This window comes from Heterocephalus glaber, unplaced genomic scaffold, assembly GCF_053883595.1.
Source record: "Heterocephalus glaber isolate CG9 unplaced genomic scaffold, H.glaber_assembly_v1.0 deba00001472, whole genome shotgun sequence".
Classification (NCBI taxonomy): Eukaryota; Metazoa; Chordata; class Mammalia; order Rodentia; family Bathyergidae; genus Heterocephalus; species Heterocephalus glaber.
Genome location: NW_028258315.1, coordinates 24,775,447 through 24,797,632, shown reverse-complemented (window position 1 = coordinate 24,797,632; position 22,186 = coordinate 24,775,447). Strand labels below are relative to the sequence as shown.

The 22,186-nt window shown below is 38.9% G+C and overlaps 1 protein-coding gene across 4 annotated transcripts in view; it reads left to right on the top strand.

Annotated features, from left to right (window-relative positions):
• Positions 1 to 16,782, top strand: part of Nsl1 (NSL1 component of MIS12 kinetochore complex) — a 47,797-nt gene extending 31,015 nt beyond the window's left edge. Inside the window, exons 5-6 of one of the 4 annotated variants that reach the window (XM_087181868.1) lie at positions 1,642 to 1,831; positions 6,252 to 16,772. In XM_087181868.1, coding sequence (XP_087037994.1) covers positions 1,642 to 1,736 — 95 coding nt within the window. In that variant the 3' untranslated portion in view covers positions 1,737 to 1,831; positions 6,252 to 16,772. Of the gene's footprint in view, positions 1 to 1,628 lie in introns of all 4 variants that reach the window. The other 3 variants (XM_087181876.1, XM_087181867.1, XM_087181873.1) reach the window with 3 other exon arrangements.
• The last annotated feature ends 5,404 nt before the right edge of the window (positions 16,783 to 22,186 follow it).

Here is a 22,186-nt window from a genome sequence, read left to right as displayed (position 1 = left end):
CAGTCACAACTTTTGGTGAGGATGTAAAGAAAACTCACAAACTGATATGGCAAATATAAAGTGGGGAGTCATGTTGGAAAATGATCTGACAGTTCCTGCAGTAGTGAAATGTAAAGTATTGTCAATCCATTTCTTTTCATCAACACAATATTCCACACTCAGTAAGTTATAAACAGGACATTTACCTTGGCTCATCATTTTAGGTCAAGTTTGAAAACTTATATCTGGTGACAACATTCTTGCTTAGAATCCTGATATCATACAGAATAAAAGATAAAGCGTGCATATGTATACTCTGTTCCCTTTTTAAATCTATTTTTGCATTCAATAACAGGAAAGCCCACTAAGCCAACATGTCTATTTGTCATCACCTCTGAAGATTCCAGCTGTGCATATCTTAGATAATAAAGTTTTAGTGTCTTACTATTTCTCCCTGGAGTTTAGATTTCAACATGTGCATTGAATGGAAATTTCCAAATACATATTTAAAAAATTTTCATGTTGCCCATCATTTCCTCTCCTAGGTATACCCATTAAAATACAGAAGTATTAATCAAAACAGATGTTTTGTTTTTTTGAGACAGGGTCTCACTATGTAGTTCAGGCTGGCCTTGAAATCACTAGGTAGCCCAGCCTGGCCTTGAACTCGTGATTATCCTCCTGCCTCAGCCTCCCAAATACTGGGATTACAGGCATGCGGAGGGTGGGGGCACCACACCCAGCTAAGCATTTGGTTTTTTGGGTGTTTTTTTTTGGTACTGGGGATCAAACTCAGGACGTTGCACTTGAGAGGCAGAACAAATGTTTATATGAATGCTCACAGCTTATTTTTCATCCAAGCTAATAGGCAGTAAGGATTCAAATGTGAATAAATTGCTGAATAAACAATAATGTAAGGTATCTATGGAATAGAAATTTAAACATAAAAATGAGGTTCTATTTCATGATAAAACATGGAGGAATCTTGGAAATATGATAAAAAGACAGATGCAGAGATAAATGTTGAATTATCCAACTTTTATAAAATGGCAAGAATAGGAAAATCTATTGTGAGGCACAGTATGTTAGTGGTGCATACGACTTAGAAAAAGTGGAACGCTGGTGAAAGATGACACAGTTTCTTTAGAAGGTGATGAAAATGTTCTAAATCAACTGCGGAGATATTTATGTATATTTTAAATGAGTAAATAAGGGCCGGGGATTTAGCTCAGTGGTTTCGCCACCTGCTACGCAAGCTCAAGGACCCAAGTTTGATCCTTGGTACCAAAAAAAAAAAAAGATTAAATGAGTAAATAACAAGGTAAGTGGATTATACTTTACTAAAGTGGGCTGAAGAAACAATCTTCAACTGAAGAGAGAATGCACAAAGAATCAGAGAGGCTATTATCAGTGTAACTAGTTACTATAAGCCAAGGAGGAAAAGTAAAGAAAGGGTGAGATTGAGAAGAAATGGTTAGAAGAGATAGTTGATTGTAGTTGCAAATTCTCACACAGAGTTAAGAAAGGCAATTTATGAATTGTGTATTCTTATGTACTTTATATTCAGACATTAGATATATTAAGAACGGAAAAATAGAAAAATGTTTATTCTGACTCCGAGGTAACTTTTACAAAATGTTCTGTTACAGAGAATTCCAACAGCAATGGAGGTGACTGACAAGTTGTGTCCTGGAGCTTCAGTCAGTGTGCCAGGAAGCAACAGAGCAGCCATGAGGGACAGGCCCAGTACCTTATAATGACTGTTTGAAAAAGAGGACCTGGGGCTTTCCATCATGGCCAATTTGGGGCAGCACTTCATGAGGAAGACTCCCAAGATACACTGTGGAAAACAGTAAGTGGAAATGGAGGTGAAAAAGAAAGACTGATATGGCAAGACAAACTGAAGGAGAAACCCACTACATCCAAATCCAGAATCAAGGGTTTTACAGAAGAAGCTGGACCATCCTTGGTCCATTTCCCAAATATAATGCACGTCTGGCATACACACCATCTCGGGAGAATATCTAACAATCTGAGGAAGGGAGCCTGAAATTCATCAGAGGCAGGCCACTGAAATAGGCTTCTAATAGGCACTAAATAGGCTCCTACCTTCCCGACACAAAATAGGAACAGTAAATGAGGTATTTTCAGACCAGAGTACCAAAGAAGCTGAAAGCAAGACAGAAGTTTGATGGGTCTCAAGGAAAGGTAAAAATTAGAGGATATGCTGGTTAATATCCCAATTTGAATGCAGAGAAAAGTCAGGGCCCTGTGTATTATGTGCGTAGCGACAGTAGCAAGTGACAACCCATTAGGGAGTAAGAAAAACAAATCGTCACTCATTCATTCTTCCCCAAACACCAGGAGGGTTGTGCTCCCAGGATACCCTGCGCACTTCCCCACCACCCATCATTAGGCACTCACCAGGGAGCCCTGCTCTCCCCCACCTGGGGCCTGCTGGATTCAGTGGTGGACCCCAAGGAACCACCAAATTTATGGGCAGATGAGAGATGCTTTTCTGAAAGTGACAAAGGGACCACTATGAGAGGAGAGCAGAGTGGTAACTTAGCCAGAGAGCAACATGCAGTGTGTTTATCAGAAGGCTTATGGAAGAACACAGAAGCAGCTTCAGGATTGGTATGCAGGGAGGAAAATGGAAATCAAGAAATCCACATAGAAATCAGCAGACAGCTGGGTGCTGAGCCTATCATACAGCATCTTTCCCTCTGTGAATTAATTGAAGGAGTCTGATTTTAGATCAAAGGCAAAGGTCTGAAGTTGGTCATGCTCAAAGAACAGCTTGCAAAAGAGTGGAAACTCAATATTCAGTTCAGATCACCAAGCCTCTGCACACACAGACAGGCAATTGAACAGATCAAAACAGGAACCAGGCCAGAGACCAGCAGGAGCTAGCTACAGATGAATGAAGTTGAGGAGGACCACACATTGGTTACTGTGACTAAGGAGGGTGCAGGTGGAGGAAAGAGTCAGTACAGAAATCCATCCAGATGCCCCTTACAGATCAAAGCTTTCACAGTTTCAATGTGGGGCAATAGAAACTCAGAATGCAGTATAAAGAGTTCTGTCACAAAGCTTTAATTGTATATTTTGCTGTGGTGTAGGTTTTGTTTTGTTTTTCTGTCTTCTTTCTTTCACGTTTATCTTTCTTCTTTTTCTTTCCCCCCTTTCATATAGCATATATATGGGAGATCTCTGTATATGTGCAAAGGAGAGCAAGAAATAACCTGTGCCATATTATAAATAGTGCCTTTCAAGGGCAAGTCAGTATAAATTCACAAATATTGTGGTTTTTTTTTTTTACTTTAACTTAGTGAAATTTGTTGTACAAAAGTATATCTCTTTAAAGCTGGAGAAAAAGGGGGTATTGATATAGGGCAGCAAATAATCCAAAAATTATATAGGGCACCAAGTAAAACAAATAAGCAAAAATAATCCAAACAATGGAAATATTATAACTCCCAACATGCTAGGTATTTAAAATGCAAGTTCATGTTCTCTGAAATAGATGAATGAATTGCAGGAACAACAGAGGTTAAGAGTAGGAAAAGTTTATTGAGAGAAAGATAGCTTCTGTCTAAGAGAGACAGAAGGGGGACTGGAAAGTGGGTTGCCCACCCACCTAGCTTCTCAAAGGCGTTTTAGTGAGCAAAGCCATGAGGTGAGGCGGGTTTAAGGTGGGACAAAACTACAGTCAACTGATAAGATCCAATAGGAAATCACAAGGTGGGCACAAGGTGGGACAAAACTATGATCAACCAATAAGATTACAAGTACAGTCACCCAGGTAATATTGATTAAATGAGAATCAAACGGGGAAGCTAGTCATGTAGCAAGCATACTGGGAAAGTACAAGGAATTTCAAGGAATTCCTATTTAGAATATCAATCACTGCTATTTATCCCCAGGGGAAGTAGGTGGGTGCTGTACCTTCTCTCTCTCTCTCTCTCTCTCTCTCTCTCTCTCTCATTTTTTAAATAGCAAAACATTTATTGGTACATTTTAGGCATACATAATGATAACACTCATTATAGGGAATTTGCACCTGTCCATGGTACATCCTGCTCCTTTTTTCTCATTTCCCCCCTCCCCTCAACTGCCCTCTTCTCGCTATGGACAAAAGCTTTGTTTCCATTTTTCCCTTTTATTTTCACTTGTTTTTCTTGTCCCTTCCTTCCTTTCTCCATCCCTCTAACCTTGTTCCCATTTCCAGTTGAACATTTTCTTCCCATTTCCCAATATCTATTATATATTTTAGTCCTTATTTCCACTTTTGGTTTCTCACACCAGAGAAGGAGTGTGATAGTTAAACATGTGTGTCTGTTTTATTTCACTTACAAGTATGGTACCAAGGTCCATCCAATTAGCTATAAATGCCTGAACCTCATCCTTCTTTACGGCAGAGTAATAATCTATTGTATTAAAAACCCACATCTTCTTTATCCATTCGTTGGTTGATGGGCACTTGGGCTATTTCCAAGATTTAGCTATTACAAACTGTGCTGCTATAAACATGAGTGTGCATATATCACTGTGGTATGATGCTTTTAATTCTTTCGGGAAGATACCAAGCAAAGGAATAGCTGGGTCAAATGCAACCTCTAGTTTTAGGTTTTTGAGAAATTTCCATTCTGATTTCCACAGTGGTTGCACCAGTCTACACTCCTACCAACAGTGGAAAAGGATTCCTTTTTCTGCACAGCCCCTCCAGCATTTGTTATTGGTTGATTTCTTGATAGCAGCCATTCTTTCTGGTATGAGATGGAATCTCAGCGTTTTTAAAATTTGCATTTCATGAATGACCAGTGATATTGAATATTTTTTCATATATTTATTTGCTGTTTCTACTTCTTCATCTGAGAAGTGTTTGTTCATTTCTGATGCCCATTTTTGGACTGGGTCTTTAAATTTGGGGGGCCTGGTGGGGTTTTTTTTAGTTCTTTATATATTCTAGATAATAGTCCTTTAATGAACAGCTGGTGAAAACTTTTTTTCTCATGCTGTGGGTTGTCTCTTCACTCTGTTGGTGGTTTCTCTTACTGTGTAAAAGCTTATTAATAAGATGAGGTCCCAGTTGTTGATGCTTTGTAGTATTTCCTGTGCAGTCTGGGTTTTGTTCATGAAGTCTTTGCCTACCCCTATGCCCTCAAGCATTCTCCCTATTCTCTCTTCCAGCAGATTTAGTGTTTCCACTTTAATATTTAGATCTTTGATCCATTTTGATTTAGGTTAGTGCACGGTGAAAGATACAGGTCTAGGTTCAATCTTCGGCATGTGGAAAGCTGGCTTTTCCTGCACCATTTATTAAAGAGGCTATCTTTCCTCCCAGTGAAGGGTTGGCTCCTTTGTCAAAGATTAGGTGGGTGAGTATGTCTGAAGTATTTTTCTGCGTCTTCTAGTCTGTTGTGTTGATCCTAAGGTCTATTCTTTTGCCAGTACCATGCTGTTTTTATCACAGTAGCTTTGTAGTATAATTTTAGGTCAGAGATTGTGATATCCCCTGCCTTGCCTTTGCTATTCTAGGTCTCTTTTGCTTGGAATTTTTTTTTTTGTACCAGGGATTGAACTTGGGTCCTTGCGCTTGTGAGGCAGGCAGCAGAACCACTAAGCTAAATCCCCAGCCCTGCTGTTGGAATTTTAATCAGGATTGCATTAAATCTGTATAACAATTTTGGAACTATGGCCATTTTCACTATATTGGTTCTTTCTCTCCAAGGACAAGGGATATCTTTCCATTTTATGATATCTTCTTTGAAGATCAGGTTAACTTAGACTTGGGCGTGGAAGAGTGGCTCTTCTTGAGCAATGTAGATGCTACTTGTCTTGGAACAAGTTGATCAGCCACATGTCTCTGCTCTCACTTCTGTCCTGTCCCTTTTCCTCTTGATGCAGTGCAGACTGTCTGACAAGAGTGGTATACCTCTCTGTTTTAATGAAAAATAAACACAGTAGTACTCCCTTATCTTAGAGGGATATGTTTTTGTTTGTTTGTTTGTTTTTGGTACCGGGGATTGAACTCAGGTCCTTGTGCTTGCAAGGCAGGCGGCGAAGCCACTGAGCTAAATCCCCGGCCCTTAGAGGGATATGTTTCAATGTTCCCAATGTTTGCCTCCAACTGTGCATTATATTAAACTATTCACATCCATGGTAAAATTTAATTGATAAATTGTATACAGATAGAGACTAACAATAGTACTTAATACTGAGATACTAGTAAAGCACACTTCTGGGTATGTTTCTGATGGTATTTCTAGAGATAACTCACATGAGGATCACTGACCTGAGTGCAGAGAACTTCCAAAGAGCAAAAATTGGCACCTCCAGGAGGACTGGGAATGGTGAGTTAAAAAACAAGTAGAAAGGAGAAGCTTCAACATATTTGACCCTTCTTAAGCAGGTATGATTTCTGCTGCTGCCATGGTCCATAAACTTCAGACTCTGGACAGTCAATTTTTTAACACATATATTTGTCAGTAGCTCCCTAGGGGGCTTCAAAGTCTTCATGTTTGGACAATGGCTGAACTATTGCTCTTTCTTGTTCTGAGGATTCTAGCTCCTTCATTTGAGCAGTCACTGATCTTCCCAGCTTTCAAGCCCTCAGACACACACTGAAGAAGTATTCGGCCCTGAGTGCACAAGGAAGTCTAAAAGTCTCTCTTGTAACATGAGACTGGTAGGAAAGACACACACATATACATTCATATTCATGTGTTCCCCTGGAACTGTTCCATGATACCACCCTCACAAACATAGCATTTAACCCAGGAAATATTATAATGAAGATAGTGTTTTGTGCACAAAAGGTTCACTAGAGTTGAGTTTACAGAAGTTCCTTGAAGTACAGTGTGGCTATATTCTATCAACCCAAAGAAAGTTGCAATAAATATGCAAGCTGGATATGCATAATCTAGGGAGTATTATAACCAAGCCCTTTCTATATAAACAGGTTTAGTACACTTACATTGACCCATAGTTAGAAAAAAACTGTGTCTATTTCATAAAAATACTAAATATTACATGTAATATTGCATACAGTACACTGAAGAGGACTTGTTATTTACTCATAGTAACCTGTAGCTCACAGGGCAGAGCTTATTGCTACTGCCCAACCATATGAGTATTTTGTAACGTCACTACTGAGCAAAAAGGATAAAATTTAAAAATCAGAGTATGCTTTCTGAAGAATGTGTATCGGTTCTTCCTTCATTCTGAAGTGTTGGAGATTGAGCTCATGACTCTGGACATGCTAGACAAGTTCCTTAGGGTGGAGATACATTTACAGACCTTTTAATTTTATTTTGAAACAAGGACTTTCTCAGTTTCCCAGGCTGACTTCAATCTTGCAATCTTTGTATCTCAAAGTCCAAAGTAGCTGTGATTACAGGTGTGCACTACCATACCCGACTGTATATATTACATTTACATTGTAAACAGCCAATATATTGTGAGTGAAATGAATATATCTCTGCCCCATGTGATGAGAGGAAATGGTACACTATTAGATATTATACTCTACACTATACAAACTTCCTGAGAGTCTTCCTCAGGAGGCTAGAGAAGAGAAATATGATGTTCTGGTGCTTTTGGAAATTCATGGAATAATTTTTCAAAGTTGGGGTATCAGAGTAGAGCCTCTGACAATGAAAACTAGCCTGGTACTAATGATACCTACTGACCTGGAAGATTCACTGCCTTTTCCCACATTGCATTCTTCTCCAAGAAGCTGACTTGTAAATACCACAGCATTCAGTCTGGCACAATCTCTGGATTCTGCTTGCTTTAACTAATGGGGAGTACCAGTTGAAAAGCAGCCAATAGGAGGCAAGAGAAGGCAGGGTATTTATTCTCCCGCCAACTACCCTGCTATCCTGAGATGATGGCAATCCTCCTGTCCTCTATTGGCTATATAGCCTGCTGAATTAACCTCTGCTAGCTCTAGGGTTCTGGCAACTTCAGATTTTGCCCCTTTAAGTTCACTGCATATTTCTGCACATTGATGTTTCTGACATTGTCATTTTTCACATGACATACAGGTTTCCTCTATCACCATGTGTGCTTTTGTAACTAAAACTTCATGAATCTCTCACTATAGTTTTGAATGCATCATTCAGTTTTTACCTGTACTCTCTGCAAATCATATTTTTGTTTTTATTTATCATTATTATTTTTTGGTACCGGGGATTGAACTTTGGACCTTGCCCTTGTGAGGCAGGCGCAGTTCCACTGAGCTAAATCCCTGGTCCCTCTTTGCAAATCATAAAGGTATTTATGTTAGAGTTGTGAGAAAAAGTGTAGTACTTGGTATAACTTCATGTAGGTCTACATGTAAAAGTTATATATATATATATATATATATATTGTTGTTCTTGTTTTTGTTGCTGTTGTTAGTACATTTGCGGTACATATTGATTACATTCATCATAGGAAGTTGGTACATGTACATAACACATCTTAATATCTTTTTTATCCCCTTCTTCTCACTTCCTTCTCCTCACCCTCTACATCTTAACAGTCATACAATATAATAGATGTTTTAGTTAATTTAAAGAACAGTGGCTGGAGGGGATAGAATATCAAACAGATGTAACAAAATTTCTTGAGCTGAGGAGCACAATGAACATTTTATTTATGTTTCTGAAGACTCAGAAACAGTGCAAGGCATGTTTGTTGACTAATCTGGCTTTTGGTGAAGGTTATCTTCTTGCAGATGCCTCTCTCTCTCTCTCTGTCTCTCTCTCTCTGTCTCTCTCTCTCTCCTAGTAGGTATTACAGGTACAAGCAAACATAGCTATGTGATCAGGTAAAAATCTAATATACTTGAAGATATAATATCCACATAATATAATATAGTTGTTCAGGGCTTCAACACATGATTTAGGGGTGTTTATTCCATTCATCACAAAGCCAGAGTAACTAGAAAGACATTTATCAAAGATGATTTCAGACCATGATATGAAGATAGGATTGTCAACTAACAATTGATGAAGCTTCAGCAGAGGAGAGAGGTAAAAATTTATAAACTGGTAAGAAAGGGACTGAGGGAGCAGTATACTTTTAGAAGGACCAAACATTGAGATATGCTAAGTCAAAAGTTAGTGTTTTTAATCAATATAAAAGGAAATGCTAATCAATGCAAAGAGTGGTATTGAAAATGAAAAACAAAAACAGAAAAGAAATACTTTTGATCAAGTACAACCTCAAAAAAAAAAAAGTACAACCTCATTGGAATGTAATATTTAGCAATTCAATCATGATGGAAATTATGTCTCTGGAATCTTTACTTAAATATTACAAAATATGTTCTATGACTACTTACTCAGTAACTATTAATGAAGTAATGAATACAGCCAACCTGGTCAAAAATAGTCAACAGATTAGAATTAATCATTCTTTTCTTTTATTCTTATTTTACCCCTCAGGATGACTCTTTTCATCCTGCTCTATGGTCACAGCTATCTCCCATGGCACCTCTCACCCAGTTACTATGGGAATGTAACACTAGGAGCCCTGCAGTGGAGCTGGGTAGCTCTTCTGGGTCCTAGGTTCAAACAACCCTTTACCAGGATGGTGTCTGACCAAGATCTCTCTCTAGGGATGTAGTAGGCACTTGTACTAGAGTCATTCACCAGCCACTGCTTATAGAATGACTCACTAGGAGCAGTGTCTCACATTCTTGCTATAGATCTTAGCAGCTGCCAATCCAATCTGTTCTACCACCTACCTCTCTGAGGTCCCCTTTGGTCTACAGCATTCACTTGGTCTCAGTATTCACTGATGCCTTGAGCCATCATGAGTCATAAGCCACAAGCCCCCATGGGCTATGAGCCACCATAAGCCACAGAAAAAGTACAGATAGTCTCCTCCTTTATCTGCATTGTTTTCTTTTTCTTCAGTTTCTCTGTACCTTTTAATTTTCCTGTCAGATCCTTCTGGTTCCTGGAAATCTACTTCTCTCTTTTGTTTTTTGGCAAGTGGTTTTCCAAAGTCTGGATTCCAAATCTCAGAGTGGTTGAGTTGTTGTTGCACACTATTCTGCCATATTTTTTCCATCCCATCTAATTTATTTTATTTAACATTATGGTCCTGAGATGCATCCATATTGCTACAAATGACTCAAATTTATTCTTCTTGACAGAAGAGAAGTACTCCACTATGTATAAATACATTTTCTTTACCCGTTTGTCTATTGATGAATATACAAGCTGCTTTCAATTTCTTTTTCTAAATCTACATATTCTCTTATATTTCCTAGATACCAACATTTTCTGGTTTACAGTGATATGCGACAAAGTTATTTATTTGTTTTCTTGGATGCTGGAGACAGACATCTTTATTAAAGATACTACCAAAATTTTGGCAAACATTTCACAAACAGATTTGTAAACATAATGCTTTCCTTTTCAACTGGCAGCACTTTGAAAAGAATATAAGATAACACAACTTGAATAACATTAGTTAAAAATCCTATGTTTTTGACCATATAACTTGTGTTCTCACATGATAAAACAAGTGATAGTTTAAATCAGCATCAACAGATAAACTCCATGAAATGAAAGTTTGTGCTATTTGATGAATCACAGTATGTTATGGTTAAATATATCTGCTTTTTAATATTCCTGGAAGCCAGAATGAAAAAAAATCTTTAAATATACATCTCATGTAGGTAATAGCTTCTTTGCATATCTCTCTTCAAAAAATACTTTATAGCAGTATATTAATAGGTTACCTACACATTTAATTTTATAATTTTGCCTCAAAACTATAGATCTGTTTCATTTTTATAACATCAGTTTTTGTCCAACATTAATAAAGCTGACAAACTGTTGAAATGGAAATGCTTTTGTCTTTCATAATAGAAGTAGAAATTTGACAGGAAAAAAAAAAAAACCTACAGTAACACTCGACAGTTGTTTAACCTGAGTGTTTGGCCTACTCAGAGTGCTGCTTCCAATCTTTAGCTAGTATGAGTTGTGCTCCTATGAACATGGGTATGTACTTATAATGAAGTTCTGAACACTTCTGGGAAGATACTCAGGAGGTGAATAGCTGGGTTAAATGGAAATATTATTTTTGGTTTTTTGAAGACTCTCTATACTGATTTTCATACTTGTTGCACTAGTTTACTTTTCCACCAGTAATGTAGAAGGGTTCTTTTTTCTCACATCCTCACCAGCATTTCATATTATTTCATTGTTTGATAATTCATTCTGGAATAAGATGGAATCTCAGAGTTGTTTTCATTTGCGTTTACCTTATTGCCAGAGGTATAGAATATTTATCCTCCAACTCTCCAGCCAGCTCATAGATAGCCATTTTGCAGTCTTCCACTTCTTACTCTGTAGGCAGACATTATAAGCCTACTTGATAAATCCTTTATATATTGTATATGATATGAAACTCTACAGAGAGCATGTGTGGTATAAAAAGAGAGCTCATGACTGAAGGCCAAGGAACAGCAGTACTTAAGGAGCTAGTAGAGCAAGAATTCTGAGAAGCAGGTCCCTGAGTGTAAGGAAAGACCAAGAGAAGCCCTGGGACTTGGCAAACAGATGCCAAATAGGGAAGAATACTTACTCAGGGAGGCAGGTTTATGAAGAAAGGACAGTAGGTTTGATGGCTGGGAGACTATTCTTAATAACGGGAAGTTTAAGGGCTGGGTGGAGCACTAGTATATCACCATAACCAGTAAGGAGAAGAGGCTTTGTGGCTCTCTTTTCTGAGACTTTATGTGTATGGAATGAAGACCTAGGGAGAACCAAGTGGGAGCATGTGCTCAGGGAAGGGGAGAGCAGGGTCTTTGGGTTGGGAGAACATTTAGCTTGTTATACAGTAGAGAAAAGTCTCTAGTGTGGTGCCCCCAGGGACATGCCCTTGAATGTGGACTAAACCTGTGACTTGCTGCTCACTAGTGAAAGTGAGATGCCCTCCATGATTGAATATTGCTTTGTAAGACTCTGCCTTGCTATCTGACCTGTTCTGGAGGCTTTGTTTCCCAACTGGCTTTGAAGGGGAAAGTAGTCATGTTGGGACCCAGCATGGCCAAGAGCTGAGGGTGGCCTCTGGGAGTGCAGTACAGGATCCAGCAACAGCCTGTGAAAATTTAGGGCCTTCAACCCTACAACTGTGAAGACATAGATTCTGCTAACAACCCAGTTCATCCTGGAAAAGGACTCTTCCACAGCCAAGAGTCCAGGTAAGACTCCACCCTGGCCAACACCTCAGTTGCAACCTATGAAACACTGAGTGGGGGGTCCATGAAGCTGTGCCTGAACATCTGATCCATAGAAATGGAAATATATAGGTTGCTGCTTTAAAACACTTAGTTTTCAGTAATTTGTTTTAAAGCAATAGACAACTAATGTATCAGGTAAATGAAAAGAGACTATTACACAAAGGTGAAGATACAGAAGAAGAAAAAGAATAATGATATGTCTGGCCCTGGCCCTTCTCCTTGGCTGGGCCTTTGTTATTCACTTGCCTACTCAACATCTCTATGTGCCTCCTTGTGGGCTCTTCAATATTCATGCATCCAAAACTGAGCTTCCTGTTCTGTGCCACTTCCTCCCTTTCCTGCCCCTCCACAACCTACTTCTCTCTTAGTTTCCCCATCTGAGTCAATGGCTGCTCCATCTGTACAGTCTTTTAGGACCACACCCTAAAGTTATCATTGACCCACTGTTTTGTTCATGCTCCCCATCTAAGTCCATGAGCAGAGCCTTTTAACTCTGTTTTTAAACTAAATCCACCATCTGACCACCTCTCATCACTTCCTCGACTTCACACTGGTGTAAGTCACCCTTGTCTCCCAGCCTTGGGGCTCCAAGCTGGCCCTGAGGCTTCTATCTGTGCCCCTTTCCTTGACACAGTAATCTCAGTTACTAGCTGAAGTAACTTCTGAAAGCATGAGTCAGCTCCAGTCCCTCCTCTGCTCAAGAGCTTACAATGACTCCCCTCTCATTGGCAAAGACAAGGAGGGCACAACAGCTTTCAAGGCCACATGTGGCCTGGCGGGCACTCAACCCCTCATGATATTGTCCCCTTACTATGCTCCCATCACACTAGCTTCTCTGTTATCCCTCACAAAGGTCAGGTATGCTCTGGGCTTTGCCATGCTGTTCTCTCTTTGTGGAATGCTTTTACCAGGGATTCCTGTAGCTTGCTCCCCTACTTCCCTACTGCATTCTTTTAAATAGCAACTTCCCATATTCCTTAATCTGATTTATTTCTCTCCTGAGCACTAATCCCCATCCAACTTCCAATATATACTACTACTTATTTTGTTTTCTGTGTCTCTGCTGCCACAAGTTATATTCATTGTGAGGAGTTTATCGTTTGTTCACTTCTGAGACTCAATCACCTACAGCAGTGACTGACTGCCACCTAGTGCTTGTGGCTCTTTGATGAATGAATGAATGGCCAAATAAAAGAATGCAGGCTCAGGATTAGACTCAGATGGAAGAAAGTACACCTGCCTTTATGAGGTAGGAGGAAACAGATCAAGAGGGGCAGGGGCAGGAAGTCAAGACCTTCCTGGGTCCTTTCTCTGTGGGGAAACAGATGCTGATCATCTGAGACTTGGGGAGAGGATGTGGTAGGGATGTGGAAGGGATGTGGAAGGGAGTAACAACCACATCCACCATCATATCCATGTGCTCTGTGTCCTGTACCAGGTGTCTCCATACCTTACCTCATTTCCTCACATCTGCTCAGAGAAGCAGGCATAATTAGCTCAATTTCTAGGTAAGGAAAATAGCTCCACAGAGGTTAAGGAAGTCGTCCTGGTTTGAAAGAGCACAATAAACAAGGGCTAACCAGCTACAAGAAGCAGGCAGAGAAGGTGGGCACAGATCCTTAGGGCTATGTGGTGCACCTGGGGCCTTGCAGACAGTGCCAGGGAGGATCCAGAGACAGTTGAATACAAGGACTGGATGTGCGTGCCTACAGGCAGGAAAAAGTTGAGGGAATGAGACTATTTTAGACCAGTGCTTCTTCAGCTGGGTTATGGAAAAACTCTAATTTCTAGTATACAAAAATTTCCAGGTGTGGTGGTACATGCCTACAGTCCCAGCCCTCAGAAGTCTGAGGCAGGAGGATTGGTGTGAGTTCCAGGCCAGCCTGGGCTCCATGAGTTCAAGGCCAGTCTGAACTACACAGAGAGACCCTGTTTTGAAACACTAAATAAATAAATAATAGAATACACTTCTGGGCCACCATACCACCACTCCCAGTGCAGAGGAGGCTTCCAGGCTGCCATACCACCACTGCCAGTGCAGAGGAGGTGAGCCCCGCAGGTGCCAGCAGCACACACACACCCCATGCCCCCACACTCCCACCACCCACCCCATCAAAATGAGAAGACACATAAATAAGTCTCAAAAACAGGCTTCCAGATCATATAAAGCAACCCCAAAGGGAAACAAGAGAAACTCTGATACTCAATCACCTGGACTCCCTGAATTGGCAACAAAAGAGGATCTGGAAAAAATGAAAACAGAAATAATTTCTCAGATAACAGCAGAGACTGTGGTCATAGTGCAAAACATGATTAATAAATCTAGAGAGGAGCTGAGGAACATAATGGAATCCCAACATAGGAAACAAATGGAATCCATAAAACAGATACAAACAGATTTCCAGGAGATTAAAAACTCCATTGAAAGGCTACACAGCAGAATGAGCCAATTTGAGGACAGAGTTTCAGATATAGAAGATAAGATTGCAATTAGTGAACACGAAAAGAAAAATTGCTTTAAAATAGTAAGGGACCATGAGAAATCAATGCAGCAGCTGCTAGATGATGCGAAGAAAAATAACATAGACTGATCAAAGCCAATGAAGAAACAGGAGAGAGTGCAGATGACATAAAAAACTGTTCACAGAAGTGATGGCAGAAAACTTCCCAAGCAGGGGAAAAGAACTTGACATATAAGATAAGTGACAGATAAGTGAGGCATATAGGACTCCAAATAGCCTTGATCAAAAAAAAATCTACACATAGGCATATAATTGTTAAGATTCCAGAAACTCAACAGAAGAACAAAGTTCTACAAGCAGTTAGAGAAAAGAAATCACATACAAAGGAAAGCCCATCAGAATCACAGCAGGACTTCTCAACACTAACCCTCAAGGCAAGAAGAGCTTGGAGTGATGTATTCCAAGCCCTAAAAGAAAACAGCCTCCAACCCAGATTGATGTACCCTGCAAAACTATCTTTCAAAATTGATGGAGAAATAAGATACTTTCATGACAAAGAGCAGCTTAGGAATTTCACGAATACCAAACCAGCACTCAAAAAATTTTTAGACAATATCCTAAGAAAAGACAACGAGGATCACAACCCCAGGAAGGCCAGCAGAATGAATCTATCAGGTGTAACAAGAAATTAAATGCAAAGGGGGAGAATCCAACAAAAAGAAAAAGTCATGACAATGATAAGTCAATATGTATCAGTTATAACCATCAATGTTAATGGTCTCAATTCAGCAATCAAAATAAATAGACTGGCAGAATGGGTCAAGAAGCAAGATCCAACAATATGCTGCATATAAGAAACACACTTAATTCAAAAAGAAACTCATAGACTGAAAGTTAAAAGATGGAAAACAATACTCCATGTGATGGGAACCCGAAAAAAAAGCAGGAGTAGCTATCCTCTTTGCAGATCAAGTAGATTTCAAACCAACAGTGATTAAGAGAGATGAATAAGGACACTACATCCTTGTAAAGGGAAGAATCCAAAAGGAAGAGATGACAATCATAAATATCTACGCACCAAACACTAGTGCACCCAACTATATATAATAAATACTAATGGATATGAAAAGTCATATATGCACTAATACAATAATAGTGTGGGACCTGAATACCCCACTCTCACAAATAGATAGATCAACTAGATAAAAAAATAAGTAATGAAGTTCTAGAACTCAATCAAACTCTTGAACAAATGAATTTAACAGGTGTTTTACATAGTGTTCCACCCCACAAAATCAGAATACACATTTTTTTCACCTTCACATGGGTCATTTTCCAAAATAGACCACATACTCACACAGAGAACATGGTTAAGTAAGTGCAAAGGAATTAAAGTTATCCCCTGTATATTATCAGACCATAGTGCCATGAAATTGGAGATCAATAGCAAAAGAAACCTCAAGAATTTCATAAACACATGGAAATTGAACAACACACTTCTGAATAACCAATGGGTCACAAAGGAAATTAAAGAAGAAATCAGACAGTTCCTTCAATTAAATGACAATGACAATACAACATATTGGAATCTATGGGACATAATGAAAGCAGTCTTATGAGGGAAATTCATAGCAGTGAAAAAACAGAGTGAGCCCAATTAAACAACCTGATGCTGAACCTCAAAATTCTAGAAAAAGAAGAGGAGGACAAACCCAAAGCTCATACAAGGGAGGAAATTATAAAGATCAGAGCAGAGGCAGAGAAGCTCAGCCTGTCCCAGCACCCGGAAGGAAGCTCCCTGCCTCCATCCCAGGCTCCTAGGGCAGAGAAGCTCAGCTGGTCCCAGCACCCGGAAGGAAGCTCCCTGCCTCCATCCCAGGCTCCTAGGGCAGAGAAGGTGAGCCGGTCCCAGCACACAGAAGGAAGCTCCCCCACCTCCATCCCAGACTCCTAGGGCAGAGAAGCTCAGGCGGTCCCAGCACCCAGAAGGAAGCTCCCCCACTGCCATCCTGGGCTCCTAGGGCAGAGAAGGTCCTTTGTACTCCTACATAACTTTTAAATTTCAATATCCAATTCTTCATTTATAGCAAGTATACACAGACCTGAATTTTTATATATACCTTGCGTTTTCTAATCCTGCTAAATTCAAGTACAAGTTCTAGGGGCTCCTAGAGATTTCTTAGTATTTTCTCTGTAGATGATCATTTCATTTACATATAAAGATTTTGCTTCTGCCATGCCAATCCTATCCTAGATGTGTCATTTTATTGCCAGACTATTTTGGTGGGGACTAGCTTTCAAAGTTTAATGGACAGATAAAGAGTAAGCTTGTTCCCCACCTTAAGGAGAAAGCATTGTATCTTCTCCATTTATATAAGGCATTCTCGCTGGAAGTATGGAGTACATGTCTTTAATCTGTTGAGAAGGTTCTGTTCTACTTTTAGTCTCCTGATAGCTTTTACCATGAACAGCTGTAGAATTTAGTTCAATACTTTGTCTCCAACTAGTGACAGGATCATATGGCTTTTTCCTTTCCTCTGTTAAAATGATGACTTTTGGGGGTGGATCTTCCAATGCTGAACCAACACTGCCATCCCTATAACAAAACCACTTTCTACATCCTGCCAGATCTGACTTCCAATAGTTTGTTTTGTTAAACAAATTTCTATCTATGTTCATACTTTTTTCTTCTATTATCTTTATCCAGTTTTAGGATTAGCACAATGTTGAGTTCCTAAAATGAGGGGAGAAGTGTTCCTTCTTTTTTCTGCTTTAATTGTTTGATATAATTTATGAGTTAAAATGTTTATGAGCCTGCTGTTTTCATATAGGTAAGTTTTCAAGCTAGGAATATACTTTCTTTAATAGGTGCTATTCAAATTTTCTGTTTCCTCCAGAGTTAGTTTCATTAATTTGTCTTCCAAGGTACTTCTTAGAAGTTGGCAAATTTATTTCAAAAAGGATTTTTGTAATATGCTTTCTATATCCTTTTAAATTCTGTAAAATCTGTGGTAATGTCTCCTAGATCTTGATATTGTAATTTTAAAAATGTAAAACTGATATTGTGTAACAGGAAGAAAAGGTCTAAAAGAGCGGGGGAATTGGGAAGGGTAGGGGAAGGGAAAAAAGGGAAAGGAAAAAATATGAGAAGAGGAAAAAAAATGGAAACCAGGTCTTTGCAAATAGTGAAGGGTGGAGGGGGTGAAGGGAGGGCAAGAGAAGGGGGAAAAAAATAAGAACCAAGAGACTCACGTAATGGTGCAAGATCCCAATGATGAATGTATTTGTATTGTATGCCGAAAATGTACCAATAAACTAAAGGGGGGGGGGAAGTTGTCAAATTTATTTTGAAACAGATTTTGAAATATGCTTTCTATATCCTTTTAAATCCTGTAAAATCTGTGGTAATGTCTCCTAGATCTTAATATTGTAATTTAAAAAATGTATAACTGATATTGTGTAACAGGAAGAAAAGGTCTAAAAGAGCAGGGGAATTGGGAGAGGTAGGGGAAGGGAAAAAAGGGAAAGGAAAAAACATGAGAAGAGGAAAAAAAATGGAAACAAGGTCTTTGCAAATGGGGAAGGGTAGAGGGGGTGAAGGGAGGGCAAGAGAAGGGGGGGGAGATCCAAGATACTCATGTAAAGGTACAACATCCCAATGATGAATGTAACTGTATTTTATACCTAAAATGTACCAATAAAATTAATGGGGGGAAAAAAAAGTTCAGAGCAGAAATCAATGCAATGGAGACTAAGAGAATGATACAAAAAAATCAATGAAGCCAAGAGTTGGTTCTTCAAAAGAATAAACAATATTGACGCACCCTTAGCCAACTTATCAGAAAAAAGGAAAGAAAAGGCCCAAAACCATGCAATTAGGAATGAAAAGGGTGAAATTACAATGGACCCAGAAGAAATCCAGAGAATCATCAATACCTACTTTGCGAACCTATGTGCCAATAAGATGGAAAACACAGAAGAAATGGACAGATTCCTAAATAAATATGAATTACCAAAGTTGAACAAAGAAGACCTAAAAATTCTAAACAACCCAATATCAATCAATGAAATTGAAAATGTAATTAAAAACTTACTAACTAAGAAAAGCCCAGGTCCTGATGGCTTCATCACTGAATTCTACAAGACATTTAGAGAGGAACTACTGGCACTACTGTTTAAACTCTTCAATGGAATTGAAAGGGAAGCAATATTCCTGAATTCATTCCTGGAAGTAAGCATCACCTTGATCCCCAGAGTAGAGAAAGACCCAACCAAAAAGGAGAACTATAGGCCAATCTCACTAATGAACATAGATACAAAAATCCTTATTAAGATACTGGCAAATAGAATGCAGAAGATCATCAAGAAGATCATACAACCTCACCAAGTGGGATTCATCCCAGGGATGCAGGGATGGTTCAACATACGCAAATCAATCAATGTAATACACTATATCAATAGAGCCAAGGACAAAAGCCATATGATCATCTCAATTGATGCAGAAAAAGCATTTGACAAAATCCAACATGCATTTATGATAAAAAACCTACACAAAATTGGAATAGACGGTCTCTACCTCAATCTGATCAAAGCCATCTATGAAAAACCAACAGCCAATATCATATTAAATGGTCAAAAACTGAAATTCTTCACACTAAAATCAGGAACAAGACAAGGATGTCCACTATCACCACTCCTGTTCAATATAGTTTTGGAAACAGCCACAGCAATTAAACAAGAGAAAGAAATAAAAGGAATAAAGCTAGGAAATAAAGAAGTCAAATTGTCATTCTTTTCAGAGGACATGATGCTCTATATAGAAGACTCCAACAACACCAACAGTGTTCTAGACTTAATAGCCAAATTCAGTAGAGTAGCTGGATACAAGGTTAACACATCAAAATCAATAGCTTTCCTCTACATGAACAACAGACTCACTGAGAGAGAAATAGGGCAAACAATTCCTTTCACAATAGAATCCAAAAAACTGAAATACCTAGGAATCAACCTAACAAAAGAAATCAGAGACCCCTGAAAACTATAGCACTTTGAAAAGAGAGATTGAAGATGATATCAGAAAATGGAAAGACATCCCCTGCTCCTGGGTAGGGAGGATCAACATAGTGAAAATGGCCATACTTCCAAAACTGCTATATAGATTCAATGCAATCCCAATTGGAATCCCAGCAGCATACTTCATGGACCTTGAAAAAACAATCCAAAAATTCATTTGGAACAAGAAGAGACACAGAATAGCAAAAGCAATTCTAGCTAACAGAGACATGGCAGGGGGTATCACACCCCATAACTTGAAACTATACTACAAAACTACTGTGATAAAAACAGCAAGATACTGGCAAAGAAACAGACCTGAGGACCGGTGGAATTGATTAGAAGATGCAGAAACAACTCCAGACACACTCAGCCACCTCTTCTTTGACAAAGGAGCCAAACACCCTCACTGGAGGAAAGATAGCCTCTTTAATGGTGCTGGAAAAATTGGGTTTCAACTTGCCAAAGATTAAAACTAGACCTATATCTCTCACCGTGCACTCAACTAAAATCGAAATGGATTAAAGATCTAAATATTAAAATAGAAACGCTGAACCTTCTGGAGCAGAGGTTAGGTAGAACTCTTGAAGACATTGGTATAGGAAAAGATTTTATGAACAAAACCTCAGTTGCCCATGAACTAGCAAAAACAATCAACAAGTGGGATCTCTTCTTATTAAAAAGCTTCTGCACAGCAAGAGAAACCACCAGCTGTCTGAAGAGACAACCCACAATGTGGGAAAAAATTTTCACCTCCTATTCTTCAGACAAAGGTCTACTATCTAGAATCTATAAAGAACTTAAAAAAATCAGACCTCCAACCAAGAGAGTATGTAAAGGTGCATATCTCCAAGGATAAATGTCATTATATTGTACACCTAAGATGTACCAATACAAGGATATAAATCACAGATAAAAAATAAAATAAAATAAATAAATAAACATAAAAAAATTCAGACCTCTCAAATTTAAAGACCCAGTCCAAATATGGGCATCTGAAATGAACAGACATTTCTCAGACAAAGAAGTAAAAATGGCAAATAAACATATGAAAAAATGTTCAACATCACTGGTCATTTGAGAGAAGCAAATGAAAACAATGCTGAGATTCAACCTCACTCCAGAAAAAATGGCTGCTATCATGAAATCAACCAATAACAAATGCTGGTGGGGCTGTGGGGAAAGAGGAACACTGCTCCACTGCTGGTGGGAGCGTAGACTGGTGCAACCACTGTGGAAATCAGTATGGAGATACCTCAAAGAACTAGGACTGGAAGTCCCATTTGACCCAGCTATTCCCCTGCTGAGTATTTTCCCCAAAGAATTAAAAGAATCATACCACAGTGATATATGTGCACCCATGTTCACAGCAGCACAATTTGTAATAGCTAAAACTTGGAACCACCCCAATTGCCCATCAACTTGAGAATGGATTAAGAAAATGTGGTTTTTAAAAATCAAATAGAGTACTACTCAGCCATAAAAAGTGAGAAATAGGAGACATTTATAGCTAAATGGAAGCACATTGAAGCAATAATCTTAAGTGAAATTAATAGGACACACATGTATAAATACCAAACAGTTTCTCTAGTGTGAGAAACTGAAAGTGTAAATAAGGACTAAAAGGTATAATAGATAATATGAAATAGGAAGAAAAGGGGCAAGGGGGAAGGGTAAGTGGGAGGGGTAGGGGAAAGGAAAGAAGGGAATGGAATTAATATGAGAAAATGAAAAAATGGAAAGAAAGTCTTTGTAAATAGGGAAGGATGGAGGGGTTGGAGGGAGGGCAGGGGAATGGGGAAAAAATAAGAACCAAGAGAGATTATGTAAAGGTGCAAATTTCCAATGATGAATGTCATTATATTGCATACCTAAAATGTACCAATAAAATAAAATTTTTTAAAAATACAAAAATTAATTTCTAGAATATCTCTAAAAATGTATCTTCAAAGTCCTGAGGGAGATGGGAGCCACTTTAAAAATGCAACATTAAAAATTAAATCTGGCTTTAGAGAAATTACTTGTCACTGCTGTAACTATTAGCTTAAAAATCTTGAAAACTGGAACTGCTCCCCAGTCATTTACTATAGGATGTCAACTAAATGACAGAGGGTTTGCTTAGACTGTGTTTTTTACATTAAAATTGACATCATGATGATGATGATGATGATGATGATGATGATGTTGATTATTTGCAGTACTGGGGTTGGAACCCAGGGCCTTTGCACAGAGCTACATTCCTCAACCCTTTTTTATTCTGAGAGTGTCTTGGTAAGTTGCTCAATTGCCCAGACTGGGCTTGAACTTGCAATCTTCCTGCCTCAGCCTCCCAGAGTGCTGGGATCACAGGTGTGCACCACAATCCCTAGATGATATTAAAATAAAACTTAGAATTCTTGCACTGAGGGGTAGCTTAGTGGTAGAGTTTTTGGCTAGCCTGCAT